The sequence below is a fragment of the Ambystoma mexicanum genome, chromosome 10, assembly GCF_040938575.1.
Source record: "Ambystoma mexicanum isolate Mex_15411 chromosome 10, UKY_AmexF1_1, whole genome shotgun sequence".
Classification (NCBI taxonomy): domain Eukaryota; kingdom Metazoa; phylum Chordata; class Amphibia; order Caudata; family Ambystomatidae; genus Ambystoma; species Ambystoma mexicanum.
Window position 1 is genome coordinate 1148801722 of NC_090932.1, and position 20069 is coordinate 1148821790.

At 47.9% G+C, this 20069-nt stretch overlaps 1 protein-coding gene across 4 annotated transcripts in view; it reads right to left on the reverse strand.

Moving 5' to 3' along the window:
- Nucleotides 1-20069, reverse strand: part of CNNM4 (cyclin and CBS domain divalent metal cation transport mediator 4) — a 938359-nt gene that overhangs the window by 452159 nt on the left and 466131 nt on the right. For all 4 annotated transcript variants that reach the window (XM_069619069.1, XM_069619070.1, XM_069619071.1 and 1 more), the window contains exon 5: nucleotides 17147-17249. In XM_069619069.1, the coding sequence (XP_069475170.1) occupies nucleotides 17147-17249 (103 nt within the window). The remainder of the gene's footprint in view (nucleotides 1-17146; nucleotides 17250-20069) is intronic.

A 20069-nucleotide genomic window follows, 5' to 3' on the forward strand; every position in this document is an offset into this window, starting at 1 on the left:
AGTCCTCACATGCTGGGTTATCTTCACAGAGGACCAAATGAATGAATGTGCATAAAAATTCCACTTCCGGAACTACTCATATAAAATAAGAAGTAAAAGAGGGGGAATAGGAATGGAGGAAATCCAAAAGAGTTAAGTGCGTCACAAGCAAGGTCCAGCTCAGTCAATAGGTGTTAAGTCTCAACAGTCCAAAGAGAACTTAAGAAGGAAGCCAACAGTCGCCAGAAGTGGTTGCGGGCAGTCACAAATGCCACTACACACACACTGGCATCCCCCCCTTTTGGAATTTTGATTTGCTCAACTGAAGGATTCTCCGGCCCCGGGGCCACAAATGTCAACATCCCAAATTGTTGAGAATGTGAGATAAGGACATGAAGAACTGGTTAAGTGTGGCAGTATGATTTACAAGTTGGGGGAAGTGGCGTACTCTTGCAAAATTTCCCATTCAAGAATATTTGTGGAGTATTCCCTTCCTTGGTGATCAGATGTGCCCAAACGCAGTTATGAGCAGTGAAATTACATTTTGGAGAGTTTCAGCAGGTGGTTCCAACTACCATCAAAGAACAAGTTACTTACCAACTGGTAAAGTTCTTTCGATTGGATGTTCGTCCAACGTATTCCTCATCTTAGATGTATTCCATCCAGCTTTGCTACTCTTCGGAAATTTTTTCAGCAGAGGGTGCTGTACGTCGATGGTCCCTCGAAGGCCTCCTTCGAGGGTGACGTCATCGGTAGTATAAGTAGCACGTGCGGCGCCCATTGGCCTCGGTTCTGTTTTTCCCCCTTTTTTTGCCTGTGATCTTGTACTGTGTAGATTGTCCCGGCAGACAGGTATCAGCTTTGCGAGATTTGAGATGGCAATAACCCAGAAAAAATATACAGAGGGGTAGGTTGGGAGGGCGATGAGGAATACGTTGGAGGAACATCCAATCGAAAGAACGTTACCAGTTGGTAAGTAACTTGTTCTTCGAGTGGATTGTGTCCTCCAACATATTCCTCATCTTAGATAGACTCCCAAAGCAGTATTTTGTTACTTTCTCTGGAGGAGGGGTCAGATTTATTTTTCCCCCCCATCAATGCCTTTAGATGGCGGAATAAAGCACTGCTTTTCCAAAATTCAGCTCCCTAGACTGGGAATCATCCAGGCTATAGAATTTTGAGAAGGTGTGAAGTGAAGACCAAGTTGCTGCTTCGCAAATGGACCTTATTGGGACACCTCTTTGAAGGGCCGTGGAAGAGGCGATGCATCTGGTGGAATTAGCCCTCAACCCTTCTGGTGGGTCTTTTTGTGGTAGTCTGTAGCATTCCTAAATGCAAAGTACGATCCAGAGTGAAATTGTCTGTTTTGTTACTGACTGACCCAGTTTCCTTCCTGTGTAGCCTATAAACAACTGGTTGTCCACTCTAAGCCTAGAAAGTCTAGAGATGTAAAAGCTTAAAGCTCTTTTTGGATCCAGTCTGTTTAATCTTTCTTCCTCCTTAGAAGGATGAGGTGGAGGATAGAATAAAGGTAAAACAATTTTCTGACTTAAATGAAAATCAGATATTACTTTTGGTAAAAATGATGGTTTAACCCTCAATAAAATCCTGTCCTTTTGGAAAACAGTACAGGGTGGCCGAGAAGACAGTGCCTGCAATTCGCTCACTCTTCTTGCCGATGTTAGAGCAACTAAAAAGGCCGTTTTCCATGTTAGTAATCTTAATGGACACATGTGCATAGGCTCAAAAGGGGCACACATTAAGAATTTTAGGACTAAATTTAGATCCCAAATCGGTACTTGAAATGGGTGAGGAGGAAACACATTAGTGAGACCTTTTAAGAATTGTGTTATCAAAGGAATTTTGAAGTTGGAGCATTCTTCTGATGAGCGCTTGAAAATGGAAAGCGCTGCAAGGTAACCTTTTATTGTTCCGATATTCAGACCTCTATGTGCTAGGGTAGGAAAGATAGTACTTCCGGAATAGAACATAGAAAAGGATTATTTTCCCTGCACCAGTTGCAAAACTTTCTCCAACGGCAACGGTATAGAGACTTTGTTGCTGGCCTTCTTGCCGAAAGCAACACTTCCATATCATCATCTGGAAGGTTCCAATCCCTGTATCTCAGCCTTTCAGATACCAAGCATGAAGGTTAAGTGTTCTGACCTCTGGGTGGAGAACCTGACCTTCCATTTGAGAGAGAAGGTTCTCTCTCTGAGGAAGACGTACTGGAGGACAGATGGACATATCTAGAAGGTCCGGATACCACGTTCTCCTGGCTTAACCCGGGGCAATAAGGATTATGCGGTTCCCAAAGCATCTCAGCCTCCTGATGACCTGAGGAATGACAGGAATCGGAGGGAACGCGTACAATAGTGGGAAATTCCAATCCACCACGAACACGTCCCCAAGGGCTCCTCTCGGGGGAAATTCCCTTGAGCAATACCTTCGCATTTTCGGTTGGTACTGGCTGCGAATAGGTCTACCTGAGGGGTTCACCAAAGGGCGAAGATCTCTTGAATGACTTCCTGAGCCAGTTCCCATTCGTGGGACACCGTGCTCTGCCTGCTCAGAGCATCTGTCGTCATTTTCTCTTCCCCGGCTAGATGAATTGCTGTTAAAGAGATTCCCTCCTGAATCGCCCAATACCAGAGCTGCATTGCCTTCTGCACAGGGGTAGTGACCCCACACCTCCTCTTTTGTTTAGGTAGTGCATGGCCACTGTGTTGTCCGTCATTATCAGGACATTCTTTCCCCCGACAGATGGGAAGAAGGCCTTCAGCGCTAGTCTGATTGCCCTCAGCTCTAAAAGGTTGATATGTAGTTTGGACTTCGATCGAGACCAACGACCGTTGATTGTCAAATCGTTGGCATGAGCTCCCCACCCCAGGAGTGAGGCGTCCGTTACTACTGTGATCTCTGGCCATGGTTGCCAAAAAGGTTCTCCTTTTAGGATGTTCTCTGTACAGGTCCACCATACAAGGTCTTGTCTGACCTTGTTCGGTATCTGAAGAAGATCCGTCATTTGACCCGAGAACTGGGACCACTGAGTCTTTAGGGCCCATTCAAGGGATCTCATCCTCAAGCGTGCCTCTGGCACCAGAAAGATGCAGGATGCCATGAGGTCGAGCAACCTTAAAAAGTCATAAGCCTGGAGATTTTGGGAATTTTGGAATTTGGAAACCATCTGAAGAATGTCTTGCGCCCTCGTCTTGCGAGGCAAGCTCTTTCCCAAGGATGTGTCTAGTACAGCTCCTATGTACTGAAGCTGTTGGGAAGGTGTCATTTGAGACTTCTTGAAATTGAGGGAGAAGCCCAGTTTGTGGAGGAAGTGGCAGGTGACTTTCAGATGATCCAGTGCTTACTCGGCAGAGCGCGCTCTGATCAACCAATCATCCAGGTAGGGGTAGACATGAATCCCCCCTCTCCCCTCCCCCCTCCTGAGGTGCGCTGAGGTCAACCCGAATGGCAGGACTCGAAACTGATAATGTGAGTCGTCAACTACGAACCTCAGGTACTTTCTGTGTTTGAGATGAATTGGCACATGAAAATAAGCATCCTGGAGGTCCAATGACACCAACCAGTCCTGGAGTTGAAGGATCTGAGAAAAGGTAACCATCTTGAATTTGTCTTTCCTGAAGAACTTGTTCAAGTTTCTTAAGTCCAAGATGGGTCTCAGTCCTCCCTCCTTTTTGGGAATCAAAAAATACGGGGAGTACCCTCCCTTGTTCCTCTCCGCTTCAGGTACTGGTTCTATAGCACCTTTCTCCAGCAGGGTTAGAACTTCCTGCTGTAGGAGCGGGTTTGAAGACTTCAACGGGTGTCTCCCTGGTGGATTGCTTTGAGGTTGCTTTAGAAAAGGAAGGCAGTAGCCTTGGGCTATTATTTCTAGAGGCCAAACATCTGAAGTAATGGCTCGCCATTCTTGCAGATGCTACGACAGCCTGCCTCCTACAGGTGTTTTGTGGTGCAAGTCCTCAAAGTGGTTTTGTGGCGGATGTTGCAGCCGCTGATGGCAAAGAGGCTGAAGCTGGAGCTGGCTTAGCACGTTTTCCTCGTCCACCACGAGTGGCCTTTCTTTGGCCCCTTTGACTGGCCATTCCTCTCGTCTTTCCTTATGAGGTGTAATAACGATAGGATCGTCCCCTCCATGATTGCCCTTGCGCACGAAAAGGCTGAGGTTACCTAATAGCAGCTCCTAAAGATTTGGCCACTGCTTTTGAGGTCTGCAACCTCTCGAGGCTCTCGTCAGCCTTGTTGCCAAAAAGGTGACCCGTCAAAAGGCATGTTCAGAAGGTGGTTCTGTGCATCCGGTGCAAAACCAGACTTCCGTAACCACGCAAACCTGAGCATTACTGTGCTAGTGCCCATGGACCTGCTTACACTATCCGCAGTGTCCAATCCAAATTGAAGGGATTCCTGCATGGCTTCCTTTCCATCTCTAACGATGGCTAGGAAACCTTCCCTTTCTTCCCCTTCTGGTATGTGCACCGCCGCCATTGCGATGCACTCCCACAGAGTGTACGAAAATTTTGCCAAGGCACATGTGGAGTTGGCAGATTTTAATGCCATGCTCCCGGCTGAAAATACCTTCCGTGCCCAACCATCCACATGCTTATCGTCCCTGTCTGGAGGGATAGACGGGTACGCAAGTTTGTTGGAAGCTGTGGCTGCCTGTATGACCAGACTCTCGGGAGTTGGATGTTTTGACAGATAGCCGGGGTCGCTACTGGCTGGGCGGTATTTTGATGCGAGGGACTCATTTACCGGAGGAATAGAATCCAGAGTTTCCCAATTCTTGGCCACCCTGTTTTGTAAGGCTACATGAAAAGGTAGTACTGGGTCTTCAGTGGGACAATGGTCCAATATGTCTGTTAAATCGTCTTGGACGAATTGGGCTGGTGGTCTAGCCCATCCCAAGTAATCTACCACCTTGATCATTAACTGACGGTAAGATGGACTGGCATGCTCTCCTGGATCTGGTCTACCAAAGTCATTCTCAGGAGAAGTGTCAATGCCACTTGCATTATGTAAAGACTCCACCAAATCCCTCATCCTGCTTTCCTCTGAGATCAAGCATTCTGGGACATTTGGGGTGCCATATTCCAATCCAAAAGGTACATTTTCCTCCTCGGATCTCTCCTGTTCCTCAAAAATTGAGGTCAAGGATTTGAAAAACTCCTTCCTAGGGAGAGGCTTGAAAACCTTCTCTGGGAGAGGAGGAGGAAGAGGTGCAGTACCAGGCTCTGAAGAAATTGCATGTTTTGTAACTTTCTCCTTCTCTTTTTCTGGTTGCCCTGGCTTGGTTGGAGCCTTTGGCGCCAAGGGTTTCGGCGTCGACGTTGATAAAGGCGTCAACGACATAGTGGTCGTCGACCGGATCTACTTCGAGGGCGTCGAGGCAGTCTTCGACGATTTTCCCTTCGAGGTGCGACAGGTCTCGGACGGCGTCAGTGACCTCGAGCGGTCGACTCGAGCGTTTATCGCTCGGCGTCCTGGAAGGTTCCCTATCCTTCCTTTTACGATCACCTGGGCTCGAGGGCGCGCGAGTGTCGGAGCGATGACGCTCCCGGCCGGCTTCCGAAGAAGGCGCGGACCGAGGCTTCGCCTTTCCAAACACCTCCATCATTTTGACCCTGAATGCTTCCCACTCTTCGGAAGACGAATGTTCCGTAGGGCATTTCATCCTTTTCGTAGACTCGTCTGACGACGAGGTGGAGGGAGACCTGTGGCGTCGTTTCGTCGATTTTTTTGACGAAGACGACGAGCGATGAGAATCGCTTCGGGATCTAGATCGATGCCTTTCGCGTCAAGGACATTTCTCCTCATGGGGTCTCAACTCGACGCTAGAGGCTTTTCGATCCTTCCAACCTACCTGTAGCTTTCCTCTCCTTTCTCGCAAGTCCTTCCCCGTCATCGCCTGACACTTCGAACAGGCCTCCATGTCGTGTCCTTCTCCGAGGCACCACAAACACTTGCTGTGCGGGTCCGTGATCGACATTTTTGAGCCGCACGACTTGCATTTCTTGAAACCCGATCTCGGGGTCGTGGTTGGTGTCGATGACAAGGACATATTTCTTCTTGTTTATATATATTTTCTTCACAGAACTCGAGGCGCGCCGAATGTCCGAAGCAACGTAACTGCGGAAAAACAGAACTGAGGCCAACGGGCGCCACGCGTGCTACTTATACACCCGATGACATCACCCTCGACGGAGGCCTTCGAGGGACCATCGACTCGACGACATTGACGTCCTCTGCCAAAAAATTTTCCAAAGAGCAGCAAAGCTGGATGGAATACATCTAAGATGAGGAATACATTGGAGGACACAATCCACTTGAAAGTAGATTACCACTGATAGGATGACAGTGCAGATTATTAACCCGCCTGAACGATGGACCACAAATATGCACATTGATCGTTGTTGCATGTGAAAAGGCCTTCTTGAAAGCCATCTTTGGCAATAAGATAGGCAATCTTTGCCTTTTTGCAATATTGTTTTATTTTATTTTTCCCCTGGATGGGGTAGGGGAGAGGTACCCCATCACCATTGTACTTTACCGCCACCCTTCCTTTATATTTTTGTTCATAATCCTCGATTTTTCCCTTTGTGCTTTATGATTTTTACATCAACCTATTTTCAGTTTATCTTCTTGCAAAACATCTTCAAATGATATTGTAACATGTTGGAGGCCAGTGCAGTTAAAACAAGCCCAAACCAGTTTGGAAACCCAATATAACTGCCATACATTATTCATCCAAGACGCCCGAAGAACCCACCCAACCCGCAAACCAACCAAACCACTCTTAACTGAAAATCAACCAACCATCCACTAATCTACCATGGTATTCAATTAAACCCAGCAACCAACCAACCAACCACCTGCCACTAACTAACCATCCCACCAATGCTGTGCACTAACCAACAGACCACTGCCTCTACCAATCAACCCACAAACGAAATAAAAACCAGACCATCCACCCACGCCCACACCGTGCCAAACCATCCACCAAAGGCATTGCAGCTAGAAGAAAGAGTTACTTACCCCTGGTAACCTTCTTTCGACTGGATGTTCCTCCCACGTATTCCTCATCTTTTGATATCTCCAATATCCATCTTAAGCTGCTTCGGAAAATATTTTTGGCAGAGGGTGCTGTACGTCGATGCAGTCAGTTCGATGTCCCTCGAGGGTTGCCGTCTCGAGGATTGTCATTGAATGTATATATAGCACATGCAGCGCCCGTTGGCTTCAGTTCTGGTTTTTCGTGTCATTCTTAAATAAAACTACCCACATTAAAGCAGATTAGACCATAATAGACTCTGAAGAAGCGTAAGCTGCAATAACAGGGACATTCTACTGCAGGTAATGCTGGGAGGGGCGATGAGGAATACGTGGGAGGACCATCCAGTCGAAAGAACGTTACCAGGGGTAAGTAACTTGTTTTCTGAACGGATTGTGATCTCCCACGTATTCCTCATCTTTTGATAGACTCCCAAAGCAGTGTTAGTTTTGGCAGAGGGAGTAAGAATTTTTAAATCAAGGGTTTTCATGAACCAAATGAAGGACTGCTTTCTCAAAGCTTCCATCCTGATTTAAGGTGAAATCAAGGCAGTAATGCTTTGTAAAGTGTGAATTATAGACCAAGTGGCTGCCACACACTGTTTTTTTATAGGAACACCTCTTTGCAGAGCAGAAGAAGTAGCCATGCCCTTAGTGGAATGGGCTCTCAAGCATTCTGAGGGGTTGGGGGTGGGGGTCACTCACACCCATCCGATAGCATTCAGTAATAGTTAAAATAATCAATCTGGACATGGTCTGATTGGTTACAGCCTGTCCCAGCCTATGACCAGTGCATCCTATAAAACAGTGGGTAACCCAGACAAAATGTTGACATCCTTGAAATGTAGTAACTCAAAGCCCTTTGTGGGTTGAGTCTGTGTAGCATCTCCTATTCCTTGCCAGAATGAGGTGGAGGGTAGAAAGTAGGTAATACTATCTTTTGTCCCAAGTGAAAATCTGATATGACCTTAGCTTGGAATGAAGGTTTGACCCAAAGGACAACCTTGTCCTTGTGAAAGACCGTAAAAGGTGGCTTAGAAGATCGTGCCTGCAACTCACTCACCCTACGGGCTGATGTTAGCGCTACCAAGAGGATGGTTTTGAATGTTAGTAGTCTTAAGGGACACAAATGGAGCTGTTCAAATGGTGTACACATGAGATTATGGTGCCAAAGTGGATTCTGAAAAGGAGATGGAGGGAACACATTAGTGATTCCCTTTAGAAATTGTATCACCAAAAGGCATTTTAAAAAGTTATGTTTCCTCAGACGAGCACTTGAAGATGGAAAGCGCTGCCAAATCTTTAATGGTCCTAACCTGGAGCCCCAGATTGGCCAAGTAGAGCAGAAAAGATACCAAAGGATCCCCATTCTTATCCCTGCACCAGCTGCAGAATTTGTTCCAACTGCAGCATTACAAAGACTTTGTTGCTGGCCTTCTGGCCGAAAGCAAAATCTCCATTACGTCATCCCGGAGGTGCCAATCCTTATATCTCAGCCTCTCAGAAACCATGCGTGAAGGCTGAGTGTCTTAACCTCTGGATGGAGAACCTGACCCTCCCCACGCAAGAGAAGGTCCTCTCTTTGTGCAAGACGTATTGGAGGGCAGATGGACATGTCCAGAACGTCCGGGTACCACATCCTCCTGGCCCAATCCGGGGCAATTAGGATCATGCATTTCCCGACTTTCTCAAACTCCTGATCACGTGAGGAATGACGGAGACTGGAGAAAACACGTACAGAAGTGGAAATTACCAGTCCACCACGAACGCCCTCTAGAGCTCCTCTTGGGGGAAATTCCCTGGAGCAGTACAGTTCGCACTTCTGGTTGACACTGGTCGCGAACAGATCCACCTGAGGGGTTGCCCAAAGGGCAAAAATCTCTTGAAGGACTTCCTGAACTAGTTTTCACTGGTGGGAAACTGCTCTGCCTGCTCAGAGCGTCCGCCGCTGTGTTCTCCTCTCAAGGCTTGAACACCTTCTCTGGGAGAGGAGGAGGAAGAGGTGCAGTACCAGGCTCTGAAGAAATTACATGTTTTGTAACTTTCTCCTTCTCTTTTTCTGGCTGCCCTGGCTTGGTTGGAGCCTTTGGCGCCGAGGGTTTCGGCATCGACGTTGATAAAGGCGTCGACGACATATTGGTCGTCGACAGGATCTGCAGATGGGGAGATTGCTTCTTGAATTGCACAGAACCATAGCTGCATTGCCTCTCTGCACAGTGGTAGTGACCCTACAGCCCCTCTCGTGTTGAGGTAATACATGGCCACTGTGTTGTCAGTCATTATCAGGACATTCTTTACCCGTACAGAGGGCAGAAAAGCTGACAACGCAAGTATGATTTCTCTCAGCTCCAAAGGATTGATGTGTAGTTTGGACTCTGATGGAGACCAACGACTGCTAATTGTCAGATCGTTGGCGTGGGCTCCCCACCCCGTGAGGCGTCCGTAACTACTTTTATCTCCGACGATGGTTGCTAAAAAGGTTCTCCCTTCAGAATGTTGTCCTTGCAGGCCCACCACAGGAGATCCTGTGCGACCCCCGTTTGGAAACTGAAGTAGGTCTGACATATTGCCCAAGAATTGAGGCCATTGTGTCCTGAGAGCCCATTGAAGGGTCATCATTCTCAGAAGAGCCTCTGACACCAGGAAAATGCAGGATACCATGAAGCAGAGCCACCTTAAGATGTTAAAGGCCGGGAGACGTTGGGCACTCTGAATTGTGATGACCAACCGCAGAATGTCTTGAGCCCTCACCTCGATTGGCGAGGTCTTTCCCAAGGATGTATCCAGTAACGCCACAATGAACTGGAGCTTTTGAGATGGTATTATATGGGACTTCTTGAAATTGAGGGAGAAGGCCAGTCTGTGGATAGAGTGGCAGGCCACGCTGAGATGATCCAGGACTTGTTCAGGAGAATCCGCCATGATCAGCCAATCGTCCAGGTATGGGTAAACGTGAATCACCCCTCTCCCGAGACTCGCTGCCACCACCTCCATCAGTTTGGTGAAAACCCTCTGGCGGAGGTATAGCCCAAACAGCACAACTCAAAACTGATGATGAGAACCGCCAACGGGGAACCTCAGGTACTTTCTGTGCTTGAGATGAATTGGCACATGAAAAAATTAGCATCCTGAAGGTCCAATGACACGATCCAATCCTGGAGCTGGAGGGCCTGAAGGATCTCAGAAAGTGTGACCATCTTGAACTTGTCCTTCCCGAGGAACTTGTTCAAGTATCGAAGTCCAAGATGGGTCTCAGTCCTAAGTCGTTCTTGTGGATCAGGAAATATGGAGAATACCATCCTTTGTTCCTCTCTGTTACAGGTACTGGCTCTATAGCACCTTTCTCTAGCAGGGTCACAATTTCCTGCGCAAGGAACGGATCTGGAACCTTAAACGAATGGCTCCCCAGTGGATGCTTCCGAGGTCTCTCAATGAAGGGGATGCAGTAACCTTGGGCCATGGTTTCTAGTGCCCAAGCATCTGAAGTAATATCCCCCCCCATTCTTTCAGATGCTGAGACAGTCTGCCTTCCACTGGGGTTTCGTGAGTCAAGATCTCAGGAGGTTTTGAGGCGGCTGAAGCAGTGGCTGATGGTAAAGATGCTGCTTCTTGGGCGGGCTTTCCACCACTCCCCAGTCCACCACGAGGGAATCTTCTTTGGCTTCTTTGACCAGCCATTAATCTCCCTCTTCGAAGGGATTGTGTCCTCCGACGTATTCCTCATCTTAGATATATATATCCTTCCAGCTCTGCTGGCCTCGGAAAAATTTTTCTCCAGAGGGCGCTGCGCGTCGACGTCCCTCGAGTCGATGTCCCTCGACAGCCGCCGTATCGACGCTCAACGTCATCCTGCCTATAAAGGCTGCGCGCAGCGTCCGTTGTTCAGTTCCGTTTTTCCGCGCTTACTCGGTGCCTCGGAAAACCGTTGCTCAGTTCTTAGTCAGATTAATCCTATTTACCTCGAGTTATTCGATCCATACTCGATGGCTTCCTCGTCGGAACCAACAACTCCTCGATCCGGCTTCAAAAAATGTCGAGATTGTGGGAAAAAGATGTCGTTGACCGATCCTCACAGAAATTGTCTGTGGTGCTTGGGAGCTGAACACCATTCTTCGGAATGCGAGGACTGTATGTCCATGACAGCTAAGGCCCTGAAGGAGCGTAGGGGGAAGCTGGAGAAAGGTAAGACTTTTAAAGCTTCTTCTTCGTCGACGAAGTCGAGACATTCGTCTCCTCGTCACCATTCGCGCTCCAGGTCTCGGAGTGGGTCTCATCACTCCTCGAGATCGAAGCACTCGAAGAGGAGGCGTCGAAGATCCCCTTCTCCGTCTTCCTCTTCCCCTGTTTCGCCAAAAAGAATCCCTTGCCCCACGAAACATAGTTCCCGGGCTGAATGGGAGGAATTCCGAAAGAATATGATGAGCGTCTTCGAGAAAGCGGCCTCGACCCCCTCGAAGACTGCCGAGAGCGATGCTCTGGTCGAAAGATCCGAAGGTCAAAAACGCCGCGAGTCGCAGTACCCGGCGAAAGAAACCTCTCGAGCGCGTTTCGAACCCTCGAGCAGGACTATGACCTCCAAACCTTCCTCGAAGGTTCCGTCGACGCCGTCGACGAAGTTCCCGTCGACGAAGTTCCCGTCGACGTCGATGTCTTTGGCGCCGTTGTCGAGGAGATCTTCGACACACGGGTCTGTCGACTCGACGCCGGTCTCGACACCGGCGTCGACGCCAAGAAAAGTCACGGTGACCACACATCCAGTGACTATCCCCAGGCCCTCGACGTTGATGGCGTCGATATTGTCGAGTAGAATTCCAATTCTGTCGAGGTCCTCGAGGCCTCCACCTCTGTTTTCGAGGCCACCCTCGAAGCCTTCGACGTCGGCGTCGACGACATCGACGTTTTCGAGGCCAATAACGACAAGTTCGGCACCCTCTGCCTTGGAAATGGGATTTACTCCCTTTATGAGTTCAGAACAATTGAGAACTATATCCTCAATTTTAGAAGAGGGTGATTTGTCTGAACAAGACACATTTGAGTTACAGGGACCTGTAACCCCAGTTAGAGAGGAATTTTCCTCTGAAGAGCGCAGATTAAAGGATCTTCATGATTCTTTACATGAGGCAAGTGGGTTAGACACTTCCCCTGAGGTGGATTTTGCTAAGCCAGACCCGGGGGAACATGCTGAAACCCCCTACAGAGCCATAATGGCCAGGATTACAGAGTTCATGGAGTGGTTTGCACCTTCACAATCTTTCCAGCAAGATGACCTCACGGATATTCTGGACAAAGGCCCACAAGAGGATCCTGTGGTACCCTTTCATAAAGCTCTTCAGAGAAAGATCATGACAAACTGGGAAACCCCAGATGTAATACCAGCAGTAAATAAAAAACTGTCTGCAAAGTACAGAGTATCTTCCACAGACCCAGAGTTTTTGTCTAAGCATCCATCCCCAGAAAGTCTGGTGGTACAAGCAGCATCCTCTACCGATGTCAAGACGGCTTATCCTACAGTCCCACAGGACAGAGACGATAAAAAATATGATGCTATGGCAAAGAAAGTCTTTTCAGCATGTAGCATGGCGTTAAAGTCTGTTAATGCTACTTGCACCCTTGCTAGGTTCAGCCATACACTTTGGGAGTGTGCTTCTACAGCGGCTGACTGCATCCCGGAGGGAGAAGAAAGGGATGCGTTCCTGAATATTATACAGGACGGTAAAGACGCTATGTGCGAATCCCTCCAGACGGGCATTGATTCGGCTGACAGTATCAGCAGAGCAATGGCGGCAAGTACATCAACCAGGAGATTCGCTTGGTTGAGAAAGTCGGGTTTTGCCCCAGATGTGCAAGCCAGGCTCTTGAACATGCCATTCGATGGCTCTTCTTTGTTCGGGAAAAAGGCGGATGACAGTTTAGAGAAACTGCAAACTTCAAAAGCTGCAGCAAAATCCCTAGGAGCTGCAATCCGTCAGACTCCTTTTCGTCCCACAGGAACCTCTGCGAGGGGCAAGTCCTTTCGCTTCTACTCCGCATTCGGAAGAGGTAGAGGACGACCGGCTCAAAGGGGTCAAAGAAGAACTACCCGAGGTGGACGGGGTAGATATTCTAAAGCCGCAGCAACAACAGGTGCCTCTTTACCATCGGCATCAGCCGCCCCAAAACCACTCTGAGGACTCCCCTCACAGGACACCTGTAGGAGGCAGGTTGACTCAACATCTGACGGTATGGCAGGCTATCACGTCAGATGCTTGGGCATTGGAAACAGTCGCCCAAGGTTACTGCCTGCCTTTCCTACGTATACCTCAGAGTCATCCACCGGGGATCAGCTCTCAGAAAGCTCCAGATCCACTCCTCTTGCAGGAAATTTTGGACCTGCTAGAGAAAGGTGCCATAGAACCGGTACCTGTAGCGGAGAGGGACAAGGGCTGGTACTCCCCTTACTTTCTCATTCCGAAGAAAGACGGAGGACTGAGACCCATCTTGGACTTGCGAGAATTGAACGAATTCCTCAGAAAAGACAAATTCAAGATGGTCACTCTTTCTCAGATCCTCCAGGCCCTTCAGTTTCAGGACTGGTTGGTATCTCTGGACCTTCAGGACGCTTATTTCCATGTGCCTATCCATCTCAAACACAGGAAATACCTGAGGTTCGCAATTGGCAACTCTCACTATCAATTTCGAGTACTGCCATCTGGGCTGACCTCCGCCCCGAGGGTCTTCACCAAGTTAATGTCGGTAGTGGCTGCAAGTCTAAGGAGGGAAGGGATTCACGTCTACCCCTACCTGGACGATTGGCTGATCAGGGCTGTTTCTCCGGAGCAAGCTCAGATCCAGCTAAATCACGTGTGCCATTTCCTTCACAGACTGGGCTTCTCCCTCAATTTAAAGAAGTCACAAATGATACCATTGCAGAGACTCCAGTTCATAGGAGCGATCCTGGATACTTCCCTGGGAAAAGCCTCGCCACCAGAGGTGAGGGCTCAAGATATTCTACAGATGGTTACCAAGTTCCAGCATGCCCAACGTCTCCCAGCCTTCGACTTTTTTAGGTTGCTAGGCCTCATGGCATCCTGCATTTTCCTTGTGCCAGAGGCTCGCCTGAGAATGAGATCCCTCCAGTGGGCACTGAGGACTCAGTGGTCACAATTCTCAGGGAGAATGACAGATCTTCTTCGGGTTCCCGGCAGGGTGGCTCGAGACCTTCAGTGGTGGGCCTGTCAGGAGAACATTTTGAAAGGAGAACAGTTTTGTCAACCCTGGCCGGAGATAACAGTAGTCACGGATGCCTCACTCACGGGGTGGGGAGCCCACGCCAACGACTTGACCATCAGCGGTCGTTGGTCTCCATCGGAGTCCAGACTACACATCAACCTGTTAGAGCTGAGAGCCATCAGACTTGCGTTGAAGGCTTTCCTGCCAGCTGTACAAGGGAAGAACGTCCTGATAATGACGGACAACACGGTGGCCATGCATTACCTCAACAAAAGAGGAGGCGTAGGATCACTACCCCTGTGCAGAGCGGCGATGCAGCTCTGGTTTTGGGCAATTCAAGAAGGAATCTCTCTATCGGCAGTTCACCTAGCCGGAGAGAAGATCTTGACAGCGGACGCTCTGAGCAGGCAGAATACAGTCTCCCACGAGTGGGAGCTAGCTCAGGAAGTCCTTCAAGAGATCTTCGCCCTTTGGGGAACCCCTCAGGTAGATCTGTTCGCCACCAGCCTAAACAGGAAATGCGACCTGTTCTGCTGAAGGGAATTTCCTCCGAGAGGAGCTCTGGGAGACACGTTCATAGTGGACTGGGAGTTTCCGCTTCTGTACACGTTCCCACCGGTCCCTGTCATTCCTCAAATGATCAGGAGGTTGAGAAGATTCCGGCGAACCATGATCCTAATTGCCCCGGATTGGGCCAGGAGAACGTGGTACCCGGACCTTCTAGACTTGTCCATCTGCCCTCCAATTCGACTTCCTCTCAGAGAAAACCTTCTCACAGAAGGGAGGTCAGGTTCTCCATCCAGACATCAAAACCCTCAACCTTCACGCTTGGCTTCTGAACGGCTGAGGTACAAGGATTGGGACCTCCCTGATGATGTTATGGAGGTGTTGCTTTCGGCAAGGAGGCCAGCAACAAAGTCTTTATACCGCTGCCGTTGGAACAGATTTTGCAGCTGGTGTAGAGAACAGAATATCGACCCATTTTCATGTGGTACACCAATGGTTTTGTCCTTCCTACTATATTTGGCAAATTCAGGCCTTCAAGTTGGCACCATTAAGGGCTATCTCGCAGCGCTATCTTTAAGCGTACTGCGGAAGAACCATCCTATTTCAAATTACCCTTGGTAATACAGTTTCTAAAGGGGTTAACCAATGTTTATCCCCCAAGACCATTCCAAGTTCCCCTATGGGATTTAAACTTAGTACTAACTTTCCTGATGGGTACACCTTTCGAACCTCTCCATTCTTGTTCGTTAAGATTCCTTACCCTTAAAACTGTTTTATTAATAGCACTTACATCTGCTAGAAGGGTGAGCGAATTACAAGCTCTTTCTTGTAAACCCCCTCATACAATCTTTCACAAAGACAAAGTTGTCCTGCAAGTGAAGCCTAATTTCCTCCCAAAGGTGGTTTTCTGAATTCCATATCACTCAGAAGATTACCCTACCATCTTTCTATCCTCCTCCTCACCCGGGGAAAGAGGAAGAGAGGTTACACAGACTAGACCCTACGAGGGCTTTAAGTTTTTACATTAGTAGACTAGCCAGGATAAGACAGTAGGTTACGCAGGTCACAAGCTGGGGTTACCAATAACTAAGCAGACCATTTCCAGATGGATCATTCTAGCCATTCTGGAATGTTATAAACTGGCAGGGAAAGAGCCCCCTCAAAACCTTAGAGCTCTTGCGCTCCACACCAAAACACCACAAGCATACTGGATGTGGGTCCGTCAGCGACATCTTGGCGTCGCAGTCTTGGCATTTTTAAAAGCCAGTCTTTGGGGTTGTCGTAGCCAAAGACAGACATTTTTTGATAATTCGCGAATAAATATCTGAAGCACGCCGTAGTTCACGAAGCGAAAGCTTACTCGGAAAAATTGAACTGAAGCCAATGAGCGCTGTGCGTGCCATATATACCGTCGATCACATCATCCTCGGGACGGAGGCCCTCGACGGACATCGAGTAGACCACATCAACGCAAAGCGCTGTATGCTGAAAAAAAATCCAAAGCAGCTGAAGCTGGATATAGGCAATATCAATAGATGAGGAATACGTGGGAGGACACAATCTATTTGAATAAACAATTTACTATACCATGCTGAAATGGCCTAATCTATATAATGCATGACATTGCTGGGTGGCAGATTCAGAAGCCATTGGATTAAGAACCATTAACTGAACATTTAAATGTCTCCTATATAGCGCTTAACATCACAGAAGCAGTTGGCATAACCTGTGCATAATCACCACCAGTTTTGGCAGATTAGGAGAATGTAGGTAAAGGGAAGAAGAGTGAATTTCCTAAGATCACAATTTGATCAACTGGAAAAGCAGTGACTAGAACTCAGGCACTCTAGTTCAACGCCATACAAGCTGCTAGACCAGGTTTTATATAAAATCAATAAAATTAGGGGTCAAATTTTTGTGGGGGTAATACGTTTGCACCAGAGTAATGACATTAGCTAGACCATGCACATTTCAATGCAAAAGAGATACTCCCCGGAACAACTTTCTGAAAATATTAGTCTTGGCTTCAAGGAACATCAATGTGTGAAGACTCCTCCAGGTCCTTGGGTCACATGAGCATTATAAGATTAGACAAGTTTGTGAGCTATCTGTGTTACAACTGACGCCTATGTTTATGACAACCTAATACAGGTGGCTTAAAGATTCAGCCCCAATGTCATATTTGCACACGCCAAGGACTTAATGTGCATGGAGTCCTCTGCCTCACAGTTGGCATGGTGCATGGTAGGAGGGGTGAATGTTGAACATCAGACAGCCTGATTGTAATTACACAAAGCATGTGAGCCAGTACATTTGAGAGAGTGTATACAGCATAGCCGCCCCAACCACCCTGGGTGCAGTCATGCGTTTATACGACACCCGAGCCTACCTGTGCAGGGTTGCGCTGGATTCAGAGCCATCACGCCATAGAAGGAGAATGGTCCAGTCTCAAACTTCATGTTCTCCTTCCCCGCCTCGACCTCTACCTTGCCCTAGGAATCATTAAAACACACGATTAGAAGAGACCACTGGACAGAGCAAACAAAATAAGACAGAATAATGAGGATGGGCACAAAAGAATTCCTAGCAGCCTGTGCCCATTTCAGGCATGGGGCAAACTGACACCACTGTGGTCTATGTGCAGTAAATGCAGCTTGTGCTCTCCTTTGGTGCATGATGGAAGGTTGCCCTGCTGCTACCTGTAGCCAAAAGAAGATTTCAATACTTATACATGGGTTAAGAAGGTGTCCACTGTTGTGGTCTGCGTACCTGTTCAGTGTGTGAGATCACAGGGGCAACTGCTGGTCTTGGAAGCAAGACCATGCAGAGCAACAGAGGTTTGAATTCCGGATCTGCGCTGAAACCGAACTCTGCTATTAAGCGTGTTATAAAAAAACCTATATAATAAAAGAAATAAAAACCATGCATTAGGGCTGCCAGTGCAGTGCCTTTTCTGCATTTCAATAGAGCTTGCAGTTACTGCTAATGCAGTTCCTGATCTATATTAAAAGAAAGCTTTGCAGATGCTACCTGCGTCCAAGGGAAGCATGCAGAACTGCAATCGATCTTGTCTCTACGTGTGTGAGGAATGCTACCACAGCTATTTGCGTGTGAGGGAAGTTTGTACTGCTACTGTGTGTATCGCATCTGTTGAGTGCAAGGGAAGATTGCAATGCTCCCTGTAATGTGTGTGATATAAGGAGAGAGGGAGAGGGAGGGCTTGCTTTGCAAAAAAACGGTTTCCTACGAAGGAAATATCTACACTGCTGCAGCCTCTGTGTTTCAATCACAAGCTCTTCTTCTTACTGCACCTGTGCTTTCAACCAGGATACAATTTCTGGAGATGTATGTGACCACGGATGCTAGTGGTGGTGGTTCAAATGGAAATCGTAGCTCCATATCACCTTCCCAGGGCTCCACTAACGCAGTCATTGGAAGGGCTTTTATGCCACCCAAACAGCACAATGCTGATGGCAGCGAAGGATTAGGCTCTGCTAATTACAGTGGATCGCCATTAACTACTGTGCTTACAAAACACAATGCCTTTGCTTCAGCAAGACCGGCTCACCAACTTCACAGATCCCCAGGCGTTCCCTGCCCACAGAATGTGAGCTACATCAGTGCATACCGAGGGCCAGGGGGTGGGGGGAGCGGTTTCATAGTGCCCACCAGCCAGACTCCAAAAAGAACTGGACGTTCAAATTGGTGTTTGGAAAGTGAACTGTAAATTCTACTAGTCGCGAAACCACCCCATTTCTGACGTTTGAGTGCAGCACAAAATGTCTCCCGAAGAGAGGAAAGTCCGTTGTGATGAACACAATACAATTTAACACAGTATGATAAATAAAAAGGAGAAATCAATGAATTAGCGGAAAGTACCAATACAAAGGGTAGAAATTACTTAAATTAATAACGTCAGGAAAAAAATGAGAGTATTAAAATACATGAATGAGGAAAACTGTCAAAGCAGACATCATAGAAAACCTGTGCTCTAAAGCTCTGAAGCAAAAGTCATGGTCTCAAACGGATGAGTATGACTCAAAGGTGTGCAGTGGAGGATTGCACAGGATATCAGCTTTTGCTACCAGTTCTGCCACGTGGTGATTTGGTACGGTTTCACTGTACAGCCTGATCTTCACTACTCAGCCTGATCTTCACTGCTCCAGCCACAGTGTGCTCTGGAGGGAGTTCATGACCCAATCAAGGGGAGTCGTCCTCTATCCTGGATTGTGAATAATCTCTTCACCTGGTCATCCCATTGCTAGAGAAACAGATTCAAGGCGCAACTAACATTACTGCAGCAGACAGACATATACAACTTCATAGACCAAAGTTTTAGAAGCAACTCAAGTTTCACTCCTACTGCTGCTTGGCACAGCCATGTCTGGAACCTTTAGAAAGTTTCACACTGCATTGTTTCACATTGTTGAATAGACCCATGCTAGGCAATTCCACCATAATCGCTTTAGATTTTCTGGAGGACCTTCCGCTGCAGAAATATCTGCTCAGGAACTCCATAATGTCTGCAAGAAGGGGATCTGGTTACCAGGGAGGGAACAAGTCTTATTTGCGTATGGTCTTTCCCCTTCTGTAATGGCTACGCAGGCTGAAGAACGATGGTTTGGAGGGTTGCCCAGAGCAATGTCAGAGTTTAGGATTAATTCCAAACCTTCCAGCCATCACCTCTTTTGTTTTGCATAAATTACCCCGAGTAGGATGGGAATGCCAGACGTGGGTCCCGAGGCTGCTGGGCCTATAGACCAAAGCTACTCCTCGCTGATGACACCCAATGAGGGTGAAAAATGTCTGTTTATGTTTGTGGTCTCGTACAGAAGGGATGGGACCCATCAGTTCGAGCTGGACTGACCCTTTCGGGGTGGGACCAGGCCTGATTTGCATATGATCTTTCCCCCTTCTGTAATGGCTACGCAGGCTGAAGAACGATGGTTTGGAGGGTTGCCCAGAACAATGCCAGAGGTTAGGATTAATTCCAAACCTTCCAGCCATCACCTCTTTTGGTTTGCATACCCGGTCACACATCAGCTTTCGGCAAGTCTGAAATGAGGCTCCTAATATGGGCACTGGTGTATTTACAATTAGGCCGACTAAGCCCTGGCTTACAGCGCAAATGCCACTGGAGCGGCATATTTTATTTACTAGTTATCTTTTAAATGAAAGGTCATTTTATTTCTTTGAGCAGGCAGATCTACAAGAAACTGATACTCGCACTGATAACCTTTCTGCTCACAGCACGAGCAGAGCAGAGGCAGCGGCCCACCCAGAGGGCCTCAGCTGTTTTTCAGGCTACTTGT